The sequence below is a fragment of the Thunnus thynnus genome, chromosome 24 (assembly GCF_963924715.1).
Source record: "Thunnus thynnus chromosome 24, fThuThy2.1, whole genome shotgun sequence".
In the NCBI taxonomy this organism is placed as follows: Eukaryota; Metazoa; Chordata; class Actinopteri; order Scombriformes; family Scombridae; genus Thunnus; species Thunnus thynnus.
In genome coordinates this window covers 11,089,944-11,116,753 of record NC_089540.1, presented here as the reverse complement: position 1 = coordinate 11,116,753, position 26,810 = coordinate 11,089,944, and the positions used below count along the sequence as shown (strand labels likewise).

Genomic DNA, 26,810 nt, shown 5'->3' with positions numbered 1-26,810 from the left:
GTAACATTTCTCTCTTACCTTTTGCAAAGATTCCCAAAACAAAAAAGATTTTCATGACTGCAGCTTGTGTCATCATTGCTGTAAGTTTCAACTCAACTACACTGATCTCTGTTGGTTTCAATGTAAAGACAAAAATCTATCTATGGTTATAAATAATCACATGAAGGGAACTGCGGTGACCATTTACTGACCAATTCTGGCTCTACAGTTGTCACGTCAGAGAAAAATTAAGCAAATGGGATGACAGCATAAAACGTGTCCAAGCCATGCAAGTAGATTTTGGAGGACTCTTAGATATTTACTCCAAATAATTTCTGTTTTGCAATCATCTTTGCAAATATTTATTCAGATTGTCTTGTCCCCGCAGAGAAAAACAATAGAATTACAAAATATATTGACACATTTACAAACAAAACTAATACTTACCTTGTCTAATTTTCCAAGACAGTTCACACCGCGGCCACGTCCTCCTGTCTGTCCTCCCTTTTTCTTGTTTAACTCCGTTTGTTTGTGATGGTTCTGTGTCCTCTTGAAATGTCACCCAAACGTTAACTCGTAATGTTAATATCATCAACATTACTATCACTAGAATAGATATAGTCATACATAGATTTGTTTCTAAAATGTAATATAAAACAGCGCATTGGTCTCAAAGTGTCCCACGGAGCAAAGAAACAATTCGGTAACATCAGGTTCCTTTCATTCTTTTTTTTTTTTTTTGTTTTTTTTTTGCAGAAGATCCTGTGTTTCGTGCAAAGTGTCAGACTTTAACAGTGTTAACAGAGTTAAAAATACACAGGAATCCACCACACTGCTTTCAATTTCAGCAAAAAAATGACTTCTGTAAAAGTACAGACTGCTGTAACATCTCTCTCTTACCCATGAAAAAAAGAAACAATCTTCTTAACAGAAGCCAGTCAGGAGGAACAACAACATCACATCAGGTAAAGGCACTTTAACAGTTCAAAGTTCAAGTTATCAGGCAAACAGGTGAGAACAGGTGAGCAGACCAGTGGAGAAGTCTGAGGCCACCTGGTGGTCAGGTGATGAATGGCAGAGAATGGAAGGTTCAATGTCGATGCAAGAGGTCTGGAGAAGTAAGAAGGAGGCTGGAGGCTGAGACAGAGACAGAAAGGACTAAATGAGCAGGACTGAGACAGTAGTTGTGACACACAAACACATCTAACACCAAGTTGAATAAACATATATATAAATATACATATAAAAATATTTACATAAAAAGACAAATACAAAGTAGAGAAGATAGTTTTATAGAAAAAACTCCATCTTTCCAGGAATAATACACATTCATTATTTACATTCAGTGTAATTTCATCTTCGGCAAAATTCATTTTATAAAAAAAAATCTAAAAAGAAAATAAGCAGTAAACAGTGCAAGGGACAAAACCAAAAGTTATAACCATTTCACTTTAAAAAAAATTGATGAGGCAACAACAAATTGGTGTAAAACAATATATCAGAATTATATTATAGATGTTACAAAATACTTGGTAAAGTTTAAAGTCCCAACAAACAGCAAGAAAGAAGAGAAACAAAGTCAAAGGAAACATTCAATTATTTATTTTGTCTTAAAAAGTTTAAAATGTTATGACAAAAATATGGTAAAAAATAATACAAAAACATCAAAACCTCTGTGTACATTAATGTTTTTGATCTGGAGATATAAGATGAGAGATTCATCTTGTTCAGGACACTTTTTGGTTCTGTTACAATGTCTGAACATTTTACCAACACATGCTTTGATCCAGCTTTGTTCAAGTCTGACTGACTTCATATTGAAACTACAGTCTTGTTGGTTGTTTGTCACTAAATAGACTTCTAACTGTGGAAGATGATGGTTCTGGTTTCTCCCCCTTTGGATCTTTCTTCAGGTGACCGTTTCCTGATCTGTTCATTCTCCAGATTCACCTTCAGATAAAAACATAAAGACATGAGTCAGTTTCCACGCGCATTATTACAATACGTCATACATATTTCTATCACTGAATGACTCTGACAGTTAACAGTTATGTGGATAAACAGGCTGACTATGAGTACACAATGGACCATGAAGAGTAAAGTGCATCAGAATCAGCTTCATGTATAAATAACACATTAGTTAGAGAGATATAGAGACAGAAAGGAACTTAAATACTAACCCTAACCCTAACCATAACAGACAAAGAGAAGACAGATTAAATAATTTTCTGAAGAAGCAATTAATAATAAATATAAACAAATGAATAATTATGAAATTGTCTTACTCATCAGGGTCTTCGATTGGTTCTTGTGTCATTTCCATCTCCTCAGCATCCCTGTGTGACAGAATGAAGGATTTAAGAACATTTACTGGTATCACAACAAGACAGATATTGAGTTGAGAGTTGAAATTACCTGTTCTTATGTTTACGTCTGAGCAGGACAGTGACGACTACAGCAACACAAACAACGACCACTGCTGCGACCAATGCAACGATCAAAGTGAAATCTATGAGAAAAAGAGGAAAAAATGTGATATGAAACACTAAACATTCATAAAGCAACTACAGTTTAAATGTGAACTTTGACTTGAGACAACTTTAAGTTTAACTTACACTTATCGGATCCAGATTCATCATCAAAACCTGAAGAAAGAAAAACAAATATCAGAATCATAAAGTGATCATCAGTTTATAAATCTGTGGTTTTGGAAGTGTTTCTCACCAAGAACTGAAAACAGTTTCACTGCAGGAATCGTCTCAAACACCTGAATTTCAGGGACTGAGAGCAGTCGTGCTGCACATCCAACCTGTGCATCGTTTCCATAGAAACCAGACAGCACAGCTGTAGTGGTGACGGTGACTGTACCGTTGGTGTTGGTGACACTGACTGTGCTGTTGTGAGAGAAGTAGAGGTCTTGTTGTGGGATATTCAGAGTTACTGTGGGAGCAGGACGACCTGTGGCCGAGCAGGACACAACTGTCTCTTCAGTTCAATTTTTAAAGACCACGCTATGATGCAATTCAAAAAAGTTTTCCTTCTAGCGTCATTATTTACATCACATATCCCGAGTTATGTTGTTATTTGCTAAATTTCACATGTAAATGGCAATACAATGGTACAGTAACACTGCAAGTATTACTGAAAGCCTGTTGTGCATTAACAGAATTTATCTGTGGTAATTACATTTGTGCACAAACATTAATGAATGTTTTCCTCCTGAGACAATAAATGTGTTTACCTTTTCCTTTATACATTTGTAGTCACTAACTGGGATATAATAACCAGAGGTTGTGAACTTCGTTGTCTCTGGAGATATGAAGGATACACAAAGGGACTGTCAAACTTTTTAAAATGTATTAATGTTCCATGGAAATAAATTAAACTTCCTGTCCAAACCAGTTTTGTTGAAATAAAAAATGACACTAATTTCAAACATATAGGTAGATTTCATCATATACAATACTACACATACATATATAATAATACCAGATTTACTCCCAAGACTCTTTGGTTGCATTTCTTTTCTTTGTAAACATCTTTTCCTTTTGCATTCTTATGTTTATAAGCGGCTTGTTTTTTAGCAACATTCCCTGTAAATATGCAACATGTTACAATCAAATAAACATGTCTACTGTTTTCTAGACTAGAGAATGGTGTATTTGATCTAAATACAATGTAACCTTTAAGTTTTTAACATCTGCGTGGCAATATTAAATGTCTGTGTTAGTTTGAGCAGATTACTAGTAAATGTTGGTACAGGTTGTCGCACGGAACTTAACATTTGTACGCAGAGCCTCCATGACGAACACAACAGGCGTTGCAGGTCCTCAGTAAGTCAGCATCGATGCAGGTTCGCTGTTGGAGTTGACTTTTATCTGTTTTCCAGAACAAGTCATCTCATTTAGACGCGCATTTAGACGTGCATTAGTGTCCCCCATAAACTATTTCCGGCGCACTTTTAAACAATTTCTTATTCTACCTGTGAGTGTCGCAAGTGCTGAAAGATCCCTCTCAAAGGATCTGAACTTAAAGAGGCTGGTGTGGGATTTTGCTCATCGATACGCCAAAAGATGTGCGCCTGTAAGCCTGTAAGAAAACATATACTGTAGTCCTATTGCTAAGATGAACGTGTGTTTAAAGTTGATGTGATCTTTGTTGCTCTGTTTGAGAAACTGATTTAAAAGAAAAGCTTGTTTTATGCCGGTGTCAGAGATCTGAGAACAACACACACTTACAACGATGTACGGAGAATATAGACTTTATTTTACACAGATGAGTTCATCAGACAACAGCGTGTTCTTAGTGGACCGAGGATAGGACTGGTGAAGCTATGACATAACCCTCCTTCAGACAGTCTTTCCCCCAGCTAACCAGCCTCCCATAGTAAACACATTCCCGCTCGCTCGGCTCTCATTTACCAGTTCGTCATCTCAGCAATCGAGACCAGCTGAGAACGATCAGCTCACAGAGTCTGTCAGCGGCAACAGTTCAGATCAGGTGAAACCCATCAGTCTTTGATTAGTTGTCACAGCCCTCACAAGAAACTACAACCTAAGTTCACTACAGTATTATTCAAAACTATAGAGGCCAATTCAGTTTTCTTCCTTTTTTATATTTTGTTGTATATGATGTGAGAGGCTGAAAACACAAACATTTATATATGTTAAATATGCATAATCCTTTCCTATATGCTATTTTGATGAAAGGATTTATGAGTAATACGATGTTGGAGATGTAAATGTTTCTGGTGCAGGTAAATCATAATAAAGTAATGAATTGTAGGCTACAGTAATACTGATATCTGATGTGACAGATGAGAAACACTGACATGATTTTATTAAGCAGCAAGTTTCCGTCTGCAGTCTGCAAGGCCACAACAAGTCAGGCCCCCTTATATGTGTGTGTGACCCTCTGAGGGCTTTCTAGCTCTCATCTGTTTCTCATTGTGGTGTTCTTGTTTTCTTTCATCTGTTCAAATCTATTTTTAATTGGCCACTACGAAGAAAAAAAACAAACTTTGAAGCATAAGATATGATGTTCAATGAGCATTTAAAATGCAGAATTTGCATAAAGAATGAGGAGGACTAATTATTGACAGATCAAAACAATCTACAATTAAAAAATGAAAATGATAGTTTATCACAACATTAAATTGATACATTTTATAATATTTTTATACTCTGTGTATGTGCATTGGTGGTAATTATTCATCAAATCATTAAACAAATGGAAACAGACTTAAAACACTAATTTTTGTCATCTTGTGTCGAGTTCATCAGCTGCTCAACAGAGATGTGATGATTGATCAATGTAAATGAGCCTTTTCATTTTTTATGTTTTGGATCAAAATGTTGCTGTATGTCATTTCACCACACTGGTGAGTTGAGGTGTCTGAACACCAAAAATTCTTCTCAGCAGGTGAAAAAGGAGAAAAGGCAAAACTGTGCAGAGTAGTGTGCATGAAGCTCCTCCACTGCTGAGTACTAAATAACTAAATAACTGAAAGTGTTATTTGGCTTAAATGTCCAACTGTCATAAATATGTGGATGAGTGTGGACAGCAGGGTACTTTTCTTATCTATAAAGAAGATAAATCTGCATTACTAGCACAATCACACATTGAAGTTACTGACTTTTGCTGTGTCTACCTACCTGTGGGCTATAACAATACATTTACTGCACATACTGGATGAATGTACAATTTGTCAGTGTCAATATTGGCAATATTTGAAATGGATGACTATCATGCTCTTCCTGCTATGTTGTCAGCATTATGCAGACAAGCTCAGAAGGGTAATTAGCCAAAGTATTATGTAAATGACTGTAAATGAGACAAATGTAACCAACTAGCTTCAGAGAACAGAAGAAAACTTTTCCACACTGTATGAAAATGCCACATATTCAGTTGTATACATCTCTATATGGCTCTGACATAGACTATCCTGGATTTAGTAACTTCATGTCTCAACACTTCCACAGTAAATCTGTATAAACAGCGACCTCCAGCGGCCATGTTGTCAAATTACTTATGAAAAAATCTGCAGCAGACATTGAGGCACAGTTGGGAATTAATGACATTATAAAGAAAATGAAGGTTTGATAGCTCCTTTATTGTTGTCTTCATTAGCATTAGAAGACATAATAGCAGTGGCAGCATTAGCAGTAATACCAATTTTAACCAACACTTTCCAAAAATCACAGAGGAAGGAGAAAAATGTTTCATGTCACACAAAGTCTAACATGTATCTGAGGATCTACCAATAAATGTCAATCTTGAAAATTACTAGATTGAAGCTTTCCTCTGATGGTTTCTTTATTTTGTTGCATGTTATTTTTTTTTACATTCAATGATCTGTAATTTCATCTCTGCTGCTACTAGGTTTGTGTGACAAAAAATAAAAAAGAAGGAAATAAGCAGCAGAGAATAGCGCAAAGAACAAAACCAGAATCTATTTAAATTTTTACAAAAATATGGATGTATACAAGGATAAATTGGTGTAAAACAACAAGAATTTACAAAATACTTGGTGGAGTCACAAGGCAGAATTGTCATCACAGTCTGCTGTGTTTGTCTCAGAGCTGTTAGACCTGCATGGAGGAAAAGAAATATGGGGTTTAAGCTGTGTGTGAACTTTAGGTTGATGTGAAAACATCAACACAGTTCCTGTTATAAATTTCTTCTTAACTCAACACAAAAAAATCTAACACCAAGTTAAGAGGAAGCAACAAAACCACTGCTTGATGAGAAATGAAGATTATGAGAAAGTATTCATGTTCAGAAACATTTAATATGTAATCAAGAAAAAATAAATTAAATGCTCATAGTTTTACAGAAAACCAGAATCTTACAGGAATCATACACATTCACTATTTACATTCAGTGTAATTTCATCTTTGTCTTTGTCTATGACTATTTAAAAACCACAAGAGAAGTGACTTTACAAATTAATTTTGCCTCCTGGCTTGCATTTACGATAGCTTTTTTCATGTATGTTCAATGACTAATGTTAGCTGAGCTGACACATCAGATAATAAGACAAAGTTACAAAAGAAAATTCTACATTACTAACTAGTTAAATACCTGTCATTCCCTAATATGTTATCACAGCCAGCGGTGAGTAACAGAAGTTTCTGAATGCACAAACCTAACTTTACTGTACTTCAACTTTTACTCTTCCCTGGCCTGGTGGGTTAGTCAAATGGCTGAGATTGGCTGGATGACCAATCATGTTTCTAACACCTGCAGCTGCAACACACCTGTCTGTGTATCCTCTTAATGTGAATAAACATGTTTTGTACTGATTGTAAAACTCTCTGAGACAAATTTGCAACTTTGGGCTACAAAAATAAAACTGATTTGACAAAGAGGCAAGTTAGTGAGAATCAAAATAAGTGACAATACACAACAGGATGGAGGCTGATCAGAAATAATTAGGAATACATGATAAATATATGCAAGTGAATGATGATAGTATGAAAGTGTGTTACTCATAAGTGTCTTTAATCGCTGCTTGGGGCATCTCATTCATCTCTGAGTCCCATTGTGACAAATTGAAGGATTTAAGAAAAGTTAAAGCTGAACAAACATTCATTTCAATATTAACTCAGACACAAGTATTACAATAGATATTGACTGAAAGACTTACCTGTTGTTATATTTTCGTTTAAGCAGGACAGCGATGACTGCAGCAACACAACCACAGGCCAACACCACAAACACAATGATCACAGTGGAACCTGAAAAAAGGAGGAACATTTGTCATATGGAACAACATTCATAATGCAACTATCAAATGGGAAGTGGATGTTAGTGACAGGAGACCATGTGAACATTATCTGGATCACAGATATCTGCTGTGATCAATGTAATGATCAAAGTGAAATCTATGAGGAAAAAGAGGAAAAAATGTGATATGAAACACTAAACATTCATAAAGCAACTACAGTTTAAATGTGAATTTTGATGAGATGTGAAACTTGAGACAACTTTAAGATTAACTTACTCTTATTGGATCCAGATTCCTCATCAAAATCTGGAAAATGAAATCCAATCAGAATCATAAAGTGATAATCAATTTATAAATCTGTGGTTTTGGAAGTGTTTCTGACCATCAGTTGGTGATGGTTTCACTGCAGGAATCTTCTTAAACACTTGGATTTCAGGGACTGAGAGCAGTCGTGCTGCACATCCAACTTGTGCACCGTTTCCATGGAAACCAGACAGCACAGCTGTAGTGGTGACGGTGACTGTACCGTTGGTGTTGGTGACACTGACTGTGCTGTTGTGAGTGAAGTAGAGGTCTTGTTGTGGGACATTCAGAGTTACTGTGGGAGCAGGACGACCTGTGGCCGAGCAGGACACAACTGTCTCTTCAGTAGAGTTTGATTCTCTGATTTGTAGAATGGGTTCATGCAGCTCTGCAAAGACAAAACATTAAAAAATATCACATGGAGCAAGTTGCGGTTTTAAAACATTATTCATCAAATATATTTGGGCTTTAGACTGAATAAAACAAGCATTTTAAGAAATCTTTGGGTTCTTGGTCATTGTGATATATGTTGTTTCTGTTTCCTGTGCACAAAATGCACAATAGGGCAGCATCTTTCATTTTTATGCCTTAAAGTACATTTCATTTCACAAACTGAGGAATTTGTTACAATTATAATATAATTTAAATATCATGACCATCATGTCTAACATTTGAGATATAATAAAAATCAGCTTTTATGACAGTTGGATGCAAAATGTGTGAAATGCAGAGTATATACAACATGCTTTTAGTGGTTTGAAGCATTTGTATTTCATGGCAAAATGACGTCAAGCAGACAATTTAACAGCCATCATTTCTAACTGCCATCAATGTGAAACAAGTTAAAACTGTAATTCACTACGAATATGTCTTCAAAAGTGAAGAAAGGAGCTCACCATAGAGTTGGAGGCAGGTTCTGCCTGTCAGAGAACCATCAGGATACGTGTTAAACAAACAGAGATAGCAGCCTTCATCCTGCTCCATCACCTTCCTGATAACTATGGAGCAGTTCTGCAGTCCAGCATCTTTAAACTCCACTTTCCCCTTAAAACCAGGATTCACTGTTTGTCCAAAGTGTTTGTTGTAGCTGGCAAGATTCTTCTTCTTCCCATCAGGTGAAAGTTTCTGCCATGTGACCTGAAGAACATCTCTAGACTCCATGAGCTGACAGCTGAGATGGACATCTTCTCCTACTGCTGCCATCACAGTCTGCTGTGTTTGTATCACATCTGTTAGACCTGCATGGAGGAAAAGAAATATGGGGTTTAAACTGTGTGTGAACTTTAGGTTGATGTGAACATTTCAACAAATTTTATTATAAATTGATACTTAACTGCTCAAATTGATTTATAATGTAATGGTGAAACTGCAACTCAGTGATTAAATATGATTTATTTCAGCAAATATAGTTTTGCTTTTCAAAGTAGGACAGGCTGCAGGTAAAGTACTAAACTTTATTATAAAGACTGAACAGTGATGATAAAAATGAAAAAGAATGTGAGTCACTTTAAGCTTCATGTTAACTCATAAATGTGTTGCTGGTTGGTTGTAGTGAACACAGATGTTGAAAACAGGCAGATGGACACGTAGCTGTTTCTGAGACAGACTTATTTATTGTAATTAAATTTCTAATTAATTACCCATGTTGCTTTTTTTGTCTTAGTTTGCTGTAAATAAAAACTGTCAGCAGCAAGAAACATTCACCTGTCGCATGTGAATGTGGGAAACAAGAATAAATTAAAGCTGCAAGCAGCGATGATCGGGCCCTCGCGTCCTTGCGTATGTCGGGGCTCGGCACTGGTGAAGGGCTTCTGTCACAGGGATATAGATGTCCCCAGACCTGGGCTGTTTTCAGACAGTGCAAGGGGAGATTAACGTCACATCCTCAATCACCTACTCTGCCTGCTGCAGGGGCTGCTGCATTGAAATGTCGTAGGGGGCGCTATGGAGCCAGTTTTCATCACTGACTGAATATTGCTATTTAGACGTGTTCAGGCTGGGAGTCTTATCAAACATGTACAGTTTGGTGTAGACTCCAGCATTTACACTAAAGTTACAGCAATTTCGCCTGTCATGGCGAAACATCAAAACTCAACGCCACGCCACGGCCACACGCTTAAATGATAACTAAATCTTTTGATAACTTTTGATCACACACTAGTGTAGATGACACACACTGATTTTGAAGTCGTTACGATGAATTCTGTAGGAGGAGTTCGTTAAAATACAAGGTATGCGAAATGGTCAAAAAAACGCGAAAAATGACCACTTTTATCAAGATGGCCGACTTCCTGTAGGACTTACGATACGGCTCCAAGAGGCTTTTTTGTGCGTCTTCACATGATACATAAGCCTCCCGAATTTCTTTTTCCTAGGTTAATCTGGAAGGCAGGGCTACCATTTTGAAATTGTCAAGGGGGCGCTGTTGAGCCATATTGTCACGTCTATGCAAATGACCTATCCAGGATTTTAACTGGTGTCGCTCCAGACATGTGTGCCAAGTTTTGTGACTGTAAACCCATCCCTTGTCCCTAAAATACAGCATCGTATTTCATGGCGAAGGATGTGTCGCCATGGCAACGGCGTTTGGTCATGGGTCATGACCTGCTAAATGTAGCATCACCAAGGTCTTACATCTTAGCTGAGTCAATTTCAGGTGCATCGGCCAAATTTCCTAGGAGCAATACAACAAAGAACGTCGCATGATACTTCCTGTTGCCAGTAGGTGGCGCTATGACTCTCACTAAATATGGGCCTGACAATGTGTTCAGACCGGGACTCTTAACAAGCAAATGAAATTTGGAAAAGATCAGACCATGTGGAGTCAAGTTATAAGGCTTTGAAATTTCATGGCGAGACATCGAAATTCGCCGCGTCGTCATGGCAACACCTTTCGACGAAAAGTCACCAACTTCATAATATACCATCTCCAAGGTCTTTAGGCTATTCTGAGTAAATTTGAGGTGGATCCCATCACCGTGCCACCCACAGAGCGTCAAAGTGTAAAACATGTAACTTCCTGTTGCCAGTAGGTGGCGCTATGACTTACATCCAATATTGACACAGGAATGTGTTCAGGACGGGACTCTTTCCAAGCACAAAAGGTTTGGGTCTCTTAGGATCGTGCATGCCGGAGTTATGCCCGTTTGAATTTTCATGGCGAAGGATCGAAATTCGCCGCCCGACCACACCCCCTAGGCAATGTCGAAAACTCACCGTTTTGATAACTTTTCATCTCCCAGGTCTGTAGATGATACTGACCGAATTTCAAGTTGCTCAGGTCAAATCCCTAGGAGGAGTTCGTTAAAGTACGCGGGCTAAAAACGGCAAAATTGGCCTGAAAATCGCAACTTTGAACCAAAATGGCCGACTTCCTGTCGGATTTAGGGTATGGCTCCAAGAGAGTTTTTGGTGCGTCTGGTCATGATATATAAGCACACCAAATTTCATTGTTCTACGACGATCTGTATCGTGGGGCTCGCTTTTCTTAATTTTCTAGGTGGCGCTGTCGAGCCATTTTTCCCCGCATTTTTTGCGAGACGCATAAAATCTGCGATTTTCACCAGAACTGACGCGCACGCCAATTTCGGTGAGTTTTCGTACACGTTTGTAGCAGTTATTTGAGGTCAAAGAGTCGCAATAATAATAATAATAATAATAATAATAATAATAATAATAATAATAATAATAATAATAATTCCTTTGGAAACAAGAGGGCTTCGCGCTGGTCAGCGCTCGGGCCCTAATTAGCAGGATTCAATATTTCTTCACAAAACATTCACTTTGGATTAGAAGTAAAAACACGCAGGAATCCTCCACGGTGCTTTAAAATTTAGCAGAATAATAATAAAAGTACAGACTACTGTAACATCTCTCTTACCTTTTGCAAAGATTCCCAAAACAAAAAAGATTTTCATGACTGCAGCTTGTGTCATCATTGCTGTAAGTTTCAACTCAACTACACTGATCTCTGTTGGTTTCAATGTAAAGACAAAAATCTATCTATGGTCATAAATAATCACATGAAGGAAACCGCAGTGACCATTTACTGACCAATTCAAAATAAGCAATGGGATGACATCATAAAACGTGTCCAAGCCATGCAAGTAGATTTTGGAGGACTCTTAGGTCTTTACTCCAAATAATTTCTGTTTTGCAATCATATTTGCAAATATTTATTCAGATCGTCTTGTCCCCGCAGAGAAAAACAATAGAATTACAAAATATATTGACACATTTACAAACAAAACTAATGCTTACCTTGTCTAATTTTCCAAGACAGTTCACACAACGTCCACGTCCTCCTGTCTGTCCTCCCTTTTTCTCTTTTAACTCCGTTTGTCTGTGGTGGTTCTGTGTCCTCTTGAAGTGTCACCCAAACGTTAGCTCGTAATGTTAATATCATCAACATTACTATCACTAGAGTTGATATAGTCCTACATGTAAGATACATAGATTTGTTTCTAAAATGTAATATAAAACAGTGCATTGGTCTCTAAGTGTCCCACGGAGCAAAGAAACAATTCGGTTTCTTCTTTTTTTTTGCGGAAGATCCTGCGTTTCGTGCATATTGTCAGGTTTTAACAGCACACTGAGGGTCACGGGTGTGTGTACAAGGCGAAGAGGATGGAGGCAGACAATGAGGCAGGATATATAAATAAAAGGGACTTTTCTTCTGAAAGCTCTTTTCTTTTTTTCCCACCTCATTTCACCAGCAAGAAACATTCACATGTCGCACTTTTAATGTGTAAAACAAGAATAAATCAGCAGGATTCAATATTTCTTCTCAAAACATTTAGTTTAGGTTAGAGTTAAAAATACACAGGAATCCTCCACTGTGCTTCAATTTCGGCAGAAAAATGACTTCTGTAAAAGTACAGACTACTGTAACATCTCTCTCTTACCCATGAAGAAAAGAAACAATCCGCTTAACAGAAGCCAGTCAGGAGGAACAACAACATCACATCAGGTAAAGGCACTTTAACAGTTCAAAGTTCAAGTTATCAGGCAAACAGGTGAGAACAGGTGAGCAAACCAGTGGAGAAGTCTGAGGCCACCTGGTGGTCAGGTGATGAATGGCAGAGAATGGAAGGTTCAATGTCAATGCAAGAGGTCTGGAGAAGTAAGACGGAGGCTGATCTGAAAAAATATCACATAGAGCAAGTTGTTACAAAAAATGAACTAGTTTGCTGATTCCCTAAGTTTTATAACATTATAAATGAAATATATTTGGGCTTTAGACTGAATAAAACAAGCAGAGGAACACGTAGCTGTTTTTGAGACACACTTATTTATCGTAATTCAATTTCTAATATTAATAAATTAACATGTTGCTTTTTGTCTTAGTTTACTGTAAATAAAACCAGTAATAAACATTCACCTCTTGCACTTTGAATGTGGAAAACAAGAATAAATCAGCAGGATTCAATTTTTGTTCTCAAAACATTCACTTTGGGTTAGACTTAAAAATACACAGGAATCTTCCAAAAAAATGACTTCTAAAAAAGCACAGACTACTGTAACATTTCTCTCTTACCTTTTGGAAAGACTCCCAAAACAAAAAAGATTGTTTAGATAAGAGATAATGAGCAAAAATTGGCAAAAGTCAGTTTTAGTGTCATTAAAGGTCTCACCCAGTATGCCCGAGACACACTCCACCCAAACCTACCTAAAATAATTTTCTGTTAAGGCTCAATGAAAATTGACAATTAACTAAAACACATGATGGAAAATATTGTCAGTTGAGCTGAACTGTAACTAAACTTGTGGAAGTGCAAGTTAAAACTTCTGCTTAGCTCAGCAGGAAGTCGGTAGCCTGCGAAGCGAGCTGTGGTTTCTGCCCCTGATAAAAACACCGTGAAGTCTTGGAAATGATGAAAATATCTTATATTATTAGAATTCTAAGAATTGTATTGTGCAACGCAAACAAAAATTTTCCAATAGTTTGCTGATGGTCTGGTTGGTGACTACCGGTATATATGGATTTTGAGATGTAGATGCTTTAAGATGAATGATATAAAACTGGAGGCTAAAGACGTCTCAAGGCTTTTTCCTTTTTGGCTTTTTCTGCCTCTTTTGCTTTTTGGCCTTTTGCCGTCCGTTGTTCCTTTTTGCATTTAAGGCTTTTTTGACTTCTTTAAAACCTAGTGAGGGTTTTTCTCCTTTTTTAAACTTTTGCTTTTTACAATTTGTAATACTCATTTTTGTAAAAAAACAAAAAAACAAATAAAACTGATTTGTATTTTTATACACTCCAACCAAAGTTCCTGGCTTGTGCTCATCTCTGAGGTTTTCTGAGTAGCTCTTTAAGGTAAGCAAAGATGCCTCTCCTGAGATATGGCTGACATGAGATCTAAATTTATTGATATTGAAAGTTTATAATGGAAATTGCTGAGGATAAACATGCAATGTTTATTAATTAAAAGTTTTTAACAGGTCTAGATTTGTTGATTAAAATTAATTTGATGCACCTTTGATAGAGGTATAATTTCATCATAGAATCTATAATAAGCATAACTGGTTAAAAGGTTTACTATATATGTTGAATTGGCTAAAAATGTTAGAGTCAGTGCATTGAAGTTGCCCTATAAAACCGGGTGAGTGCCCTCAGCTGACAAAGTGCACCTCCTCCAGAGATAACCTGCTAAAGGGTCATCTTGGAGTACTTTCACACCTCCAACTCCTATTTGCACCCACACATTTATGTTGTAATGTGGCTGTCAGGCTGACTAAATAGGCCCGTTTTAGAGTGGTCCAATGACAGTTGGTGAGTATAGAAGCTAAGCTGAATATTGGCTCCTTAAGCAGGCTAAGGTGGTCTCGCATGTAGATTTTGGGTTCAATACCCAGGTCAAAGATAGAGAACAGTCTCCTGCCAGTGCCTTATCCACACTGGCAGGGGGTATCGGTTATCTAAGGCAGAAACCATTACAGTGTCACTTAAATTTACCCATTATAAACCTGTTTCTGTCTCATCACACTGTGGACAGAGTGACATCGCTTCACAAAGATACTATACTGCTGGGAATTTTCTAGGACTTCTTAGGCTGGTTACTTCCTTTCTGATGAAAGAGACACTGGTTATCAGAAAAAGTGTAGTAGTTGTCATTGGGCAGTTTACAATTAACTATAGTAGATACTAGTTAAAGACAGCAGTTGTTGTTACAGTAAAACAGAAACAAAATGACTGATATGCATACCTCTCTCTTCCTTGTCCTCCACATGTTCAGGATGTAAAGAAAAAGGAATCCTCTGCAGCCTCTGTCCCCTCTTTCCACTGTTCACCAGACAATCCACATCTCCTTTCCAGTCTGCAGATACTTTCAGTGTGATGTTGCTACTGCTGGTAAATGTGTGGTCACTGTTTGTTGCTGTCATAGTCTTTGTTTCTTCTGAGCTGGTCGCAGGAGGTGAAACGACCCACTGAATGGAGGGAGCTGGTTTACCTGTTGCAGAGCAGCTAAACACAACCTTCACATCTTCCTCCTCTTTTCCTCTGTCTGTAACTTGCACGTCTGTTTTCACCTCGGATATTCCTTGATAGAGAATTGAAACATTTTGAGTACCTCAGCCATTCTTACAACTATTCTCACAAGAGATTATTTGATCATTTGAGTACTTGTGGTTTGAATTCACAGAATCAGGGCCATATAAAAAGTTCAAATGTCAGAACTTGAAGCAAAAAGTCTAATTTTTGGGCCTCAACCACTGCATGTCTGCAAGAATATAACATTTCTTCTAGACAACCAACTTTAAACTTTAGATGTACAACTTTTGCTCATAATTTAAAAATACTATTCTTTCTCTTTTTCCATCTACATGCATGGTCTTCCTGTAATTTACCTTGCACTGTGAGGCAAGTATGTCTTCTTTGGGACCCATCTGGATACACATTGAACGAGCAAATATAACAGCTCTCATCTTCCCATGTTATATTCCTCACAGTGATAGATGATGAGTTGAGAGATGCCTCTGTGAACATTAGTTTTTCCCGGTAAGGCTCGTTCACTTGCTGTCCAAACCGCTTGCTGTAGGTTGCCAAATTTTTTTATGGACTCATCCTTGAACAGCCTCTGCCACGTGACCTGGAGCATATTGACTGGTTATCCTCCAGTCAATATTTAAAGAGAAAAGTTATATAAAACATATCTTGAAGGTGTTCTGAAAGATAAATTACACCAGTAAAACATTAAAAACAAAATAACCAAGGCTGCAGACGATTAGAGAAGGAGAATATGATCACCTGTGGGGTTTTGAAGTGTGCACCTGTAATACGCGTCACCGCCGTAATCAGCTGTTGTATTTCCATATCCACTGATCTGTGACGCCCAGGCTAAAATAAAAACAGCTGAATGTTGGTAAGAGCATACTTAAGGTAAGATATCCATTTGTTATGCTACTGTCAATAATGGATGACTAATACACAACATAAAAAACATGAATAAGCTTCCAGTCTTCCAGTCACCTGAGGAAAAAAATATTTTTCAAAAAAGCCTATTTTGGATTTTCAATAAAATATATTTGTCCCTCTAAGCATTTTAAACACAGACGACTCTAAATAATACTATATAATAATGTAGTCTCTTTAAGAAGACAGAAAAACATAGGCTAGAGACAATTTTGAGGTTAACTTATTCTTATCGGTTCCAGATTCCTCATTAAAACCAGAAAATATGAAACCCAAATATCAGATATATGAAGTGATAATCAATTTATAAATCAATGGTTTTGGAAGTGTTTTTCACCATCAGCAGACGAACGTTTCACCAGTGGGATTTAATACATTTCCTCTCAAAACATTCACTTTGGGTTAGGGTTAAAACATACAGGAATCCTCCACGGTGCTTTCAGTTTCAGCAGAAAAAAAAAAACTTCTTTAAAAGTACAGACTACTGCAATATCTCCCTCTTACCTTTTGGAAAGACTCCCAAAACAAAGAAGATTGTCATGACTGCAGCTTGTGTCGTCGTTGCCTCGAGTTTCAACTCAACTATATTGATCTCTGTTTGTATCAATGTAAAAAAAAAGAAAAAGTTATCATTAGAATAAATATAGGTCTATATATGAAACAGTAACATACACTGATTTGTTTCTGAGATGTAATATAAAATAGCGTATTACGTCTCTGAGTCCCACGATGTAAAGAAACGATCCAGTCAAGTGGATTAACGGAAACATCAGGTTTCTTTCGTTTTTGTATTTGCGGAAGATTCTCAGCCTGGTCGCCAGAATAAAACGATGGCATTGTACATTTCTGCAACCACGGATACGTTGGATCAATATGTGTAATACGTAGCCTATCAACATTTCAACAATACGTATCATATCAACATTTCTAAAGTGACGTAGTAGACAAAACCGGGTGTTTTTAGCAAGACGTATGGACATTTGCAGATGTTTTTATTTTTATTTTATTATTTTAACCCAAACCATGATCTTTTCCCTAACCCTAATTAAGTGGTTTTTGTGCCTAAACCTAAGCAGACCTTAAGCATAGCGTTGTCATATCGTAAAACATCAATATTCAACTGAAAATGGCCAACACTGAAACGTTAACATTCAACGTATCCGTGGTTTGCAGAAACGTACAATGCCGACGTTTTACTCATTGAGTTGCGATCCTTTAACACCTCACTCTAAGTCACGGGTGTGTGTGTGAGGCAGAGAGGTGGGGGCAGACACCAAGGCAGCTGTCTGCCTCTGTGTCAGTTCAGTTTAAATTACCAGGGGGTGACAGGTAGACATATTCTTACCAATATGTCCTTAACATGTCAATGAATGTTGCCTAATCCGGGGCTTTCTGAAATGTCAGCCCACAAATGATGGTATGTAAGATATCTTCCTTTGAGTACGTGTGAATACCAGCGGCAGCGGAAACTTCATTGTCTTTTATCAAATCATGAAAAACACTGAGCCAAAGAGGTGTCCAATCAACTCAATGGTAATTTTGAGGCTGGTGTTAGTGAAGCGTCTTCACGTAATGTGCTGAGAAACTGAGAAAGAAGTTAGATTGTTTTTTTTCACACAACCCAGCAGATTGTGGTTGGTACGTACAGGGTGTCAAAAAATGAGGATCCCTCCTGGGATCACCTGAGAAAAGAGAGCCATGTATAAATCTGTACGCGTGTTTACGAATCCGTGCGCACCGATCTGTGTATTTAAAGCACAAATGCAAATTTCTGATAAATTCAGTTACAGTAACTTGTATGTGCGCTGAGGCGTGCGTGCTGTGTGTAAAGCATGTGTCTGGAGAGAACAGCATAAAACCTTGATTTAATGTCTGAGCCAAAACAGCATCCCACACATGAAATGCGTGTCTTTCTCCTTTTGGAAACTTACAGTGTAACGTTAGCAGGGGAGTTGTAAATGTTCCGAAGTTTGGCAAAACCCTCCGATAAAGTGCAATGGAAAGTTTACACGCTGCACGCAACATATTTGTGTACAACTGTGTTTTGTAAAGTGCCCAGAAAAAATTATAAACAAATATTTCAGACTTTGCACCGGAGCTTGTTGCTGAAAGAACTATTCTTTCTTTTTACTAGAAGAAATTTTGGAAAATATGATTATTTATCTGTTAAATCCGCAGTGGATTGCGAATCCGTGCCCTGCGCACTGATTATGAATCTGACAACACAGATTTACACGACTCTTTTTTTCCTCAACTGACCCCAGGGGGGCTCTGCACTTATCTACTCCAGAGACCCTCTGGCGAAAATTAAAGAAATGTTCCTGGTTTTACAAAAAAAACTGCTTCTTGGTATTTCAAACAGGTAAAGTTTGGGCTCAAGACCATTTTTTTATTTTCATTTTGTTGAACAGGTAATGTGAAACTGGAGCAGAATAATCCATGGTTACTACATAAAACTACGACCGACTAGTGTTGAGTTCCCGCTGCCTCATTTCACTCCCTGATCTCTCAAAACGCCTCAACTCGTCAGTACATTTGAGGTCAGTGGGACCTCTGGTGGCCATATTGCGCAATCACATCCAACCGTTTTACTTCACATTATTAACCACAGTATGAGGGTTTGATAGTTGCAGTATTGCCTTTTAATAAGAGAATAAATCATCACAGCTTCTTGTCACAGTTCTAAAACCTCATAATAACACTTTTGATCTAACCGAAAACTACTTCTAGACATGAAGATTCATAAAAACAGAATTTCTATTTGAAGATATTAAGTTTTGTCCCAGTGGCAACAAATTTTGATCTACAAAAACGACAGAAACAGAGCAAAAACAAAAAGAAGCATCACTAAATGTGTTATATACAACATTTGCACATGAAAAAACAAGATAATAATCCAAACAAAATAAAACAAAGACAGATGGTTTGCTTTGCAACAGCATGATATATAACATTTACTATTTTCATATGAAAATAAAGAACTGTTCAAAGATTGTTTCTTTTTTTTTTATAGAAATATATAAACAAATATATCAAATAGTTTAAAGTGTTCCACCTCATAGTTATATTTACAACTAGTGATCTAATAAATTTTGTCTCCTTGTTGTCAAATGTAACTTCTTGAACCTTCAAATCTTCAAACATCCGTTGTCTGAACGCGTATGAAAAAAGCACATTAATACATGTTTGCATCACTTCAAGTATCATATTTCTTTAATAAAACAAGTACTCAATGGTCCAAAAAAGAGAACATGTTTTGTACTGATTGTAAAACTCTCTGAGACAAATTTGCAACTTTGGGCTACAAAAATAAAACTGATTTGACAAAGAGGCAAGTTAGTGAGAATCAGAATAAGTGACAATACACAACAGGATGGAGGCTGATCAGAAATAATTAGGAATACATGATAAATACATACAAGTGAATGATGATAGTATGAAAGTGTGTTACTCATAAGTGTCTGTAATTGTTGCTCTGGGCATCTCATTCATCTCTGAGTCCCTGTGTGACAAATTGAAGGATTTAAGAAAAGTTAAAGCTGAACAAACATTCATTTCAATATTAACTCAGACACAAGTATTACAATAGATATCGACTGAAAGATTTATCTGTTGTTATATTTTCGTTTAAGCAGGACAGCGATGACTGCAACAACACAACCACAGGCCAATACCACAAACACAATGATCACAGTGGAATCTGAGAAAAGGAGGAACATTTGTTACATGAAACAACATTCATAATGCAACTATCAAATGGGAAGTGGATGTTAGTGACAGGAGACCATGTGAACATTATCTGAATCACAGTTCAGTGAAAAAGAAACAAAAACATCAGAATCATAAAGTAATTATGAATCTATAAATCTGTGGTTTTGGAAGTGTTTCTCACCATCAGCAGGAATCTTCTTAAACACCTGAATTTCAGGGACTGAGAGCAGTCGTGCTGCACATCTAACTTGTGCACTGTTTCCATGGAGACCAGACAGCACAGCTGTAGTGGTGACAGTGACTGTACCGTTGGTGTTGGTGACACTGACTGTGCTGTTGTGAGAGAAGTAGAGGTCTTGTTGTGGGACATTCAGAGTTACTGTGGGAGCAGGACGACCTGTGGCCGTGCAGGACACAACTGTCTCTTCAGTAGAGTTTGATTCTCTGATTTGTAGAATGGGTTCATGCAGCTCTGCAAAGACAAAACATTAAAGAAATACTGTTTCACAAAGACATTAAAAATATCACATGGAGCAAGTTGCTGTTTTATAACATTATAAATCAAATATATTTGGGCTTTAGACTGAATAAAACAAGTATTTTAAGAAATCTTTGGGTTCTTGGACATTTTGATGAACAGTTGTCTCTGATTCCTACATTTCATTTCACAAATTGAGGAATTTGATATAATTTTAATATAATTTAAATATCATGACCATCATGTCTTCTTACATTTGGGAAGAAAATTAACTTTTATGACACTTGGATGCAAAATGTGTGAAATGCAGAGTATGTACAACATGCTTTTAGTGATGTGAAGTATTTGTATTTCATGGCAAAATGACGGCAAGCAGAGAATTTAACAGCCATCATTTCTAACTGCCATCAATGTGAAACAAGTTAAAACTGTAATTCACCACAAATATGTCTTCAAAAGTGAAGAAAGGAGCTCACCATAGAGTTGGAGGCAGGTTCTGCCTGTCAGATAACCATCAGGAAACGTGTTAAACAAACAGAGATAGCAGCCTTCATCCTGCTCCATCACCTTCCTGATAACTATGGAGCAGTTCTGCAGTCCAGCATCTTTAAACTCCACTTTCCCCTGAAAACCAAGATTCACTGTTTGTCCAAAGTGTTTGTTGTAGGTGACAAGATTCTTGTTCTTCCCCTCAGGTGAAAGTTTCTGCCATGTGACCTGAAGAACATCTCTAGACTCCATGAGCTGACAGCTGAGATGGACATCTTCTCCTACTGCTGCCATCACAGTCTGCTGTGTTTGTATCACAGCTGTTAGACCTGCATGGAGGAAAAGAAATATGGGGTTTAAACTGTGTGTGAACTTTAGGTTGATGTGAACATTTCAACAAAACTTGTTATAAATTGATACTAAACTGCTCAAATTGATTTATACTGTAATGGTGAAACTGCAACTCAGTGATAAAATATGATTTATTTCAGCAAATATAGTTTTGCTTTTCAAAGTAGGACAGGCTGCAGGTAAAGTACTAAACTGTATTATAGAGACTGAACAGTGATGTTAAAAGTGAAAAAGAGTTTAAGTCACTTTAAGCTTCATGTTGACTCATAAATATGTTGCTGGTTGGTTGTTGTGAACACAGACGTTGAAAACAGAGAAAACTTATCTTAGTTACATTTCTAATAAATTACACATGTTGCTTTTTTGTCTTAGTTTGCTGTAAATAAAAATTGTCATCAGTAAGAAACATTCACCTGTCACAATTTGAATGTGGAAAACAAGAATAAATCACCAGGATTTAATATTACTTCTCAAAACAGACAAGGAGCTCCAACTACTGACGACCTAAAACAAATATTTGATTATTGCGTTATTATCATTTTGTCCAGAGCGACGGGTCTTACACCTGCATTCCCCTTCAGTAGTAGACTTATCTAAAGATAGAACATATAAATGTCCACATACTTGGTAGTGAGAAGCTCTTTCTATAGAATACATAATCACATGAAATGATAATCACTCATAAGCAACATGTCTTCTTACATTTGGGATATAATAAAAATCAGCTTTTATGACAGTTAGATGCAAAATGTGTGAAATGCAGAGTATGTACAACACGCTTTTAGTGGTTTGAAATATTTGCATTTCATGGCAAAATGACATCAAGCAGACAATTTAACAGCCATCATTTCTAGCTGCCATCAATGTGAAACAAGTTAAAACTGTAATTCACCACAAATATGTCTTCAAAAGTGAAGAAAGGAGCTCACCATAGAGTTGGAGGCAGGTTCTTCCTGTCAGAGAACCATCAGGATACGTGTTAAACAAACAGAGATAGCAGCCTTCATCCTGCTCCATCACCTTCCTGATAACTATGGAGCAGTTCTGCAGTCCAGCATCTTTAAACTCCACTTTATCCTGAAAACTAGGATTCACTTTTTTCCCAAAGCGTTCACTGTAGCCGGCAAGATCCTTCTTCTTCCCATCAGGTGAAATTTTCTGCCATGTGACCTGAACAACATCTCTAGACTGCATGAGCTGACAGCTGAGATGGACATCTTCTCCTACTGCTGCCATCACAGTCTGCTGTGTTTGTATCACAGCTGTTAGACCTGCATGGAGGAAAAGAAATATGAGGTTTAAGCTGTGTGTGAACTTCAGGTTGATGTGAACATTTCAACACAATTTCTGTTATAGATTTCTACTTCAGAGTCTCTATTACAGCTTCTTCCCTCCTTTACCCTCTGGGTGATCAGCAGTTCAACACTAGTCCTGAAAAACGAAACCAAATCCTCTTATGCACTAATGCATGAATGGAAATGTTGCTTTTTTGTCTTAGTTTGCTGTAAATAAAAACTGTCACCAGTAAGAAACATTCACCTGTCGCACTTTTAATGTGGAAAACAAGAATAAATTAGCAGGATTCAATATTTCTTCACAAAACATTCACTTTGGGTTAGAATTAAAAATACACAGGAATCCTCCACGGTGCTTTCAAGTTCAGCAGAAAAATGACTTCTGTAAAAGTACAGACTACTGTAACATCTCTCTCTTACCTTTTGCAAAGATTCCCAAAACAAAAAAGATTTTCATGACTGCAGCTTGTGTCATCATTGCTGTAAGTTTCAACTCAACTACACTAATCTCTGTTGGTTTCATTGTAAAAGACAAAAAGCTATCTATGGTCATAAATAATCACATTAAGGGAACTGCAGTGACCATTTACTGACCAATTCAGACTCTACAGTTGTCACGTCAGCGAAACATAAGCCAATGAGATGACAGCATAAAACGTGTCCAAGCCATGCAGGTGGATTTTGGCCTAAATGTGCACACTCAGCCACACCACCCTTATTTTTAAATGTTTACATAGCTGTGAGGCTTACAGCCCTGCACGTCAAACATTGAACATATTTTAGATACTCAACACAACATGCAAAACTGTCTACATATTTAACTGTGGGTCTCTTAGGTCTTTACTCCAAATAATTTCTGTTTTGCAGTCATCTATGCAAATATTTATTCAGATCTTCTTGTCCCAGCAGAGAAAAACAATAGAATTATAGAATATATTGACATTATAAACAAAACTAATACTTACCTTGTCTAATTTTCCAAGACAGTTCACACAACGTCCACGTCCTCCTGTCTGTCCTCCCTTTTTCTTGTTTAACTCCCTTTATCTGTGATGGTTCTGTGTCCTCTTGAAATGTCACCCAAACGTTAACTCGTAATGTTAATGATATTAACATTACGTCACAACCCTATCAATAGAATAGATATAGTCCTACATATAACATACATAGATTTGTCTCTAAAATATAATATAAAACAGCGCATTGGTCTCAAAGTGTCCCACGGAGCAAAGAAACAATTCGGTAACATCAGGTTTCTTTCTTTTTTTTTTTTTTTTGCAGAAGATGCTGCGTTTCGTGCGTATTGTCACGCTTTAACAGCAAACTGAGGGTCACGGGTGTGTGTACAAGGCAAAGAGGATGTAGGCAGACAACGAGGCAGGATACATAAATGAAAGGGACTTTTCTTCTGAAAGCTCATTTCTTTTTTCTCCACCTCATTTCACCAGCAAGAAACATTCACATGTCGCACTTTGAATGTGTAAAACAAGAATAAATCAGCAGGATTCAATATTTCTTCTCAAAATATTTAGTTTGGGTTAGAGTTAAAAATACACAGAAATCCTCCACGGTGCTTCAATTTCAGCAAAAAAAATGACTTCTGTAAAAGTACAGACTACTGTAACATCTCTCTCTTACCTTTTGGAAAGACTCCCAAAACCAAAAAGAGTTTTATTTACGGCACCGTGAGTCATCGTTGATGCAAATGGCAAAGTTTGTCGAATAAACTGCTTACATCTGAGTGTAATATCTGAAAGTGTCCCCGGAAGAAAAGAAACAATCTGCTTAACAGAAGCCAGTCAGGAGGAACAACAACATCACATCAGGTAAAGGCACTTAAACAGTTCAAAGTTCAAGTTATCAGGCAAACAGGTGAGAACAGGTGAGCAGACCAGTGGAGAAGTCTGAGGCCACCTGGTGGTCAGGTGATGAATGGCAGAGAATGGAAGGTTCAATGTCAATGCAAGAGGTCTGGAGAAGTAAGAAGGAGGCTGGAGGCTGAGACAGAGGCAGAAAGGACTAAATGAGCAGGACTGAGACAGTAGTTGTGACACACAAACACATCTAATGACAACTTACATTCATACATAAAACATTCAGTGTAATTTCATCTCTGGCAAAATTCATTTTATACAAAAAAAAAAAACAATCTGAAAAAAAAGAAGCAGTAAACAGTGCAAGGGACAAAACCAAAAGTTATAAACATTTTACTTAAAAAACTGATGAGGCAACAATAAATTGGTGTAAAACAATATATCTGAATTATATTATAGATGTTACAAAATACTTGGTAGAGTTTAAAGTCCCAACAAACAGCAAGAAAGAAGAGAAACAAAGTCAAAGAAAACATTCAATTATTTATTTTGTCTTAAAAAGCTTAATATGTTATAAAAAATATGGTAAAAAAATAATACAAAAATATCAAAATCTCTGTGTACATTAATCTTTTTGATCTGGAGATATAAGATGAGAGATTCATCTTGTTCAGGACACTTTTTTGATTCTTTTACAATGTCTGAACATTTTACCAACACATGATTTGATGCAGCTTTGTTCAAGTCTGACTGACTTCATATTGAAACTACAGTCTTGTTGCTTATTTGTCACTAAATAGACTTCTAACTGTAGAAGATGATGGTTCTGGTTTCTCCTCTTTTGGATCTTTCTTCTCAGGTGACCGTTTCCTGATCTGTTCGTTCTCCAGATTCACCTTCAGATAAAAACAAGACATGAGTCAATTTCCACTCACATTATTACAATACGTCATACATATTTCTATCACTGAATGACTCTGACAGTTAACAGTTATGTGGATAAACAGGCTGACTATGAGTACACAATGGACCATGAAGAGTAAAGTGCATCAGAATCAGCTTCATGTATAAATAACACATTAGTTAGAGAGATATAGAGACAGAAAGGAACTTAAATAGTAACCCTAACCCTAACCATAACAGACAAAGAGAAGACAAATTAAATAATTTTCTGAAGAAGCAATTAATAATAAATATAAACAAGTGAATCATTATGAAATTGTATTACTCATCGGGGTCTCGGTCATCATTGATTCTTGTGTCATCTCCATCTCCTCAGCGTCCTTGTGTGACAGACTGAAGGATCTAAGAACATTTACATATTATTTATTTATAGGTGTTGTCTGTAAAGATTCTTTAAGCTCTGTGTTTCCTCTTAATGTCATTAAATTATTACCATATTAACTGTGAGACACTGGTATCACAACAAGACAGATATTGAGTTGAAAGTTGAAATTACCTGTTCTTATGTTTATGTCTGAGCAGGACAGTGACGACTACAGCAACACAAACAACGACCACTGCTGTGATCAATGCAAAGATCAAAGTGGAAACTATGAGAAAAAGAGGAAAAAATGTGATATGAAACACTAAACATTCATAAAGCAACTACAGTTTAAATGTGAATTTTGACTTGAGACAACTTTAAAGTTAACTTACTCTTATTGGATCCAGATTCATCATCAAAACCTGAAGAAAGAAAAACAAATATCAGAATCATAAAGTGATAATTAATTTATGAATCTGTGGTTTTGGAAGTGTTTCTCACCATCAGCAGGAATCGTCTTAAACACCTGAATTTCAGGGACTGAGAGCAGTCGTGCTGCACATCTAACTTGTGCACTGTTTCCATGGAAACCAGACAGCACAGCTGTAGTGGTGACGGTGACTGTACCGTTGGTGTTGGTGACACTGACTGTGCTGCTGTGAGAGAAGCAGAGGTCTTGTTGTGTGACATTCAGAGTTACTGTGGGAGCAGGACGACCTGTGGCCGAGCAGGAAACAACTGTCTCTTCAGTAGAGTTTGATTCTCTGATTTGTAGAATGGGTTCATGCAGCTCTGCAAAGACAAAACATTAAAAATATCACATGGAGCAAGTTAAAAAAAAAAATAAACTGTTGTGCTGATTTTCTCTGTTTCATAACATTACAAATCAAATATATTTGAGCTTTAGACTGAATAAAACAAGCATTTTAAGAAATCTTTGAGTTCTTGGACATTATGATGAGCAGTTGTCTCTGTTTCCTAGATTTC

General features: G+C 37.0%; 2 protein-coding genes, 2 long non-coding RNA genes and 1 pseudogene across 4 annotated transcripts; all 5 read right to left on the bottom strand.

Annotated features, from left to right (window-relative positions):
• Positions 1-303: 303 nt before the first annotated feature.
• On the bottom strand, positions 304-16,104 carry LOC137177094 (OX-2 membrane glycoprotein-like; annotated as a pseudogene).
• On the bottom strand, positions 6,071-9,655 carry LOC137177446 (OX-2 membrane glycoprotein-like). The gene is made up of 6 exons (XM_067583786.1): positions 9,652-9,655; positions 8,908-9,249; positions 8,091-8,399; positions 7,985-8,014; positions 7,628-7,718; positions 6,071-6,569 (listed from the first exon to the last, which is right to left on the bottom strand). The coding sequence occupies exons 1-6, from the start codon at positions 9,653-9,655 to the stop codon at positions 6,515-6,517; spliced, it is 831 nt and encodes a 276-aa protein (XP_067439887.1). The 3' UTR covers positions 6,071-6,514.
• Positions 16,105-16,117: 13 nt separating the features above from the next.
• On the bottom strand, positions 16,118-17,677 carry LOC137177103 (uncharacterized). Its single transcript, XR_010925962.1, has 3 exons — positions 17,132-17,677; positions 16,923-17,012; positions 16,118-16,343 (listed from the first exon to the last, which is right to left on the bottom strand). It is a non-coding gene; the product is annotated as an uncharacterized lncRNA (long non-coding RNA).
• A 2,346-nt stretch (positions 17,678-20,023) lies between these two features.
• On the bottom strand, positions 20,024-22,683 carry LOC137177509 (nectin-1-like). The gene is made up of 5 exons (XM_067583866.1): positions 22,468-22,683; positions 22,377-22,400; positions 21,084-21,468; positions 20,311-20,601; positions 20,024-20,118 (listed from the first exon to the last, which is right to left on the bottom strand). Exons 1-5 carry the CDS (start codon positions 22,681-22,683, stop codon positions 20,024-20,026), a joined length of 1,011 nt encoding a protein of 336 aa, XP_067439967.1.
• Positions 22,684-23,717: 1,034 nt separating this feature from the next.
• On the bottom strand, positions 23,718-26,623 carry LOC137177097 (uncharacterized). Its single transcript, XR_010925956.1, has 5 exons — positions 26,325-26,623; positions 26,216-26,245; positions 26,016-26,109; positions 25,785-25,852; positions 23,718-25,452 (listed from the first exon to the last, which is right to left on the bottom strand). It is a non-coding gene; the product is annotated as an uncharacterized lncRNA (long non-coding RNA).
• Positions 26,624-26,810: the final 187 nt, after the last annotated feature.

What these genes read in the sequence shown, in the direction of transcription:
- LOC137177446 (XM_067583786.1), bottom strand. An exon ending in AACCTGCCTCCAACTCTATG is followed by an intron (nt 8,400 to 8,907) that starts GTGAGCTCCTTT and finishes TTGTCTTTGCAG; the next exon opens with AGCTGCATGAACCCATTCTA. An exon ending in AAACGAAAATATAACAACAG is followed by an intron (nt 6,570 to 7,627) that starts GTAAGTCTTTCA and finishes TCCTCCATGCAG; the next exon opens with GTCTAACAGCTCTGAGACAA.
- LOC137177509 (XM_067583866.1), bottom strand. Translation starts at nt 22,683, where the DNA reads ATGGCAGCAGTAGGAGAAGATGTCCATCTCAGCTGTCAGCTCATGCAG. An exon ending in GCTCCATAGTTATCAGGAAG is followed by an intron (nt 22,401 to 22,467) that starts GTGATGGAGCAG and finishes GTTCTCTGACAG; the next exon opens with GAAGAACCTGCCTCCAACTC. An exon ending in AACCTGCCTCCAACTCTATG is followed by an intron (nt 21,469 to 22,376) that starts GTGAGCTCCTTT and finishes ATCAACCTAAAG; the next exon opens with TTCACACACAGTTTAAACCC.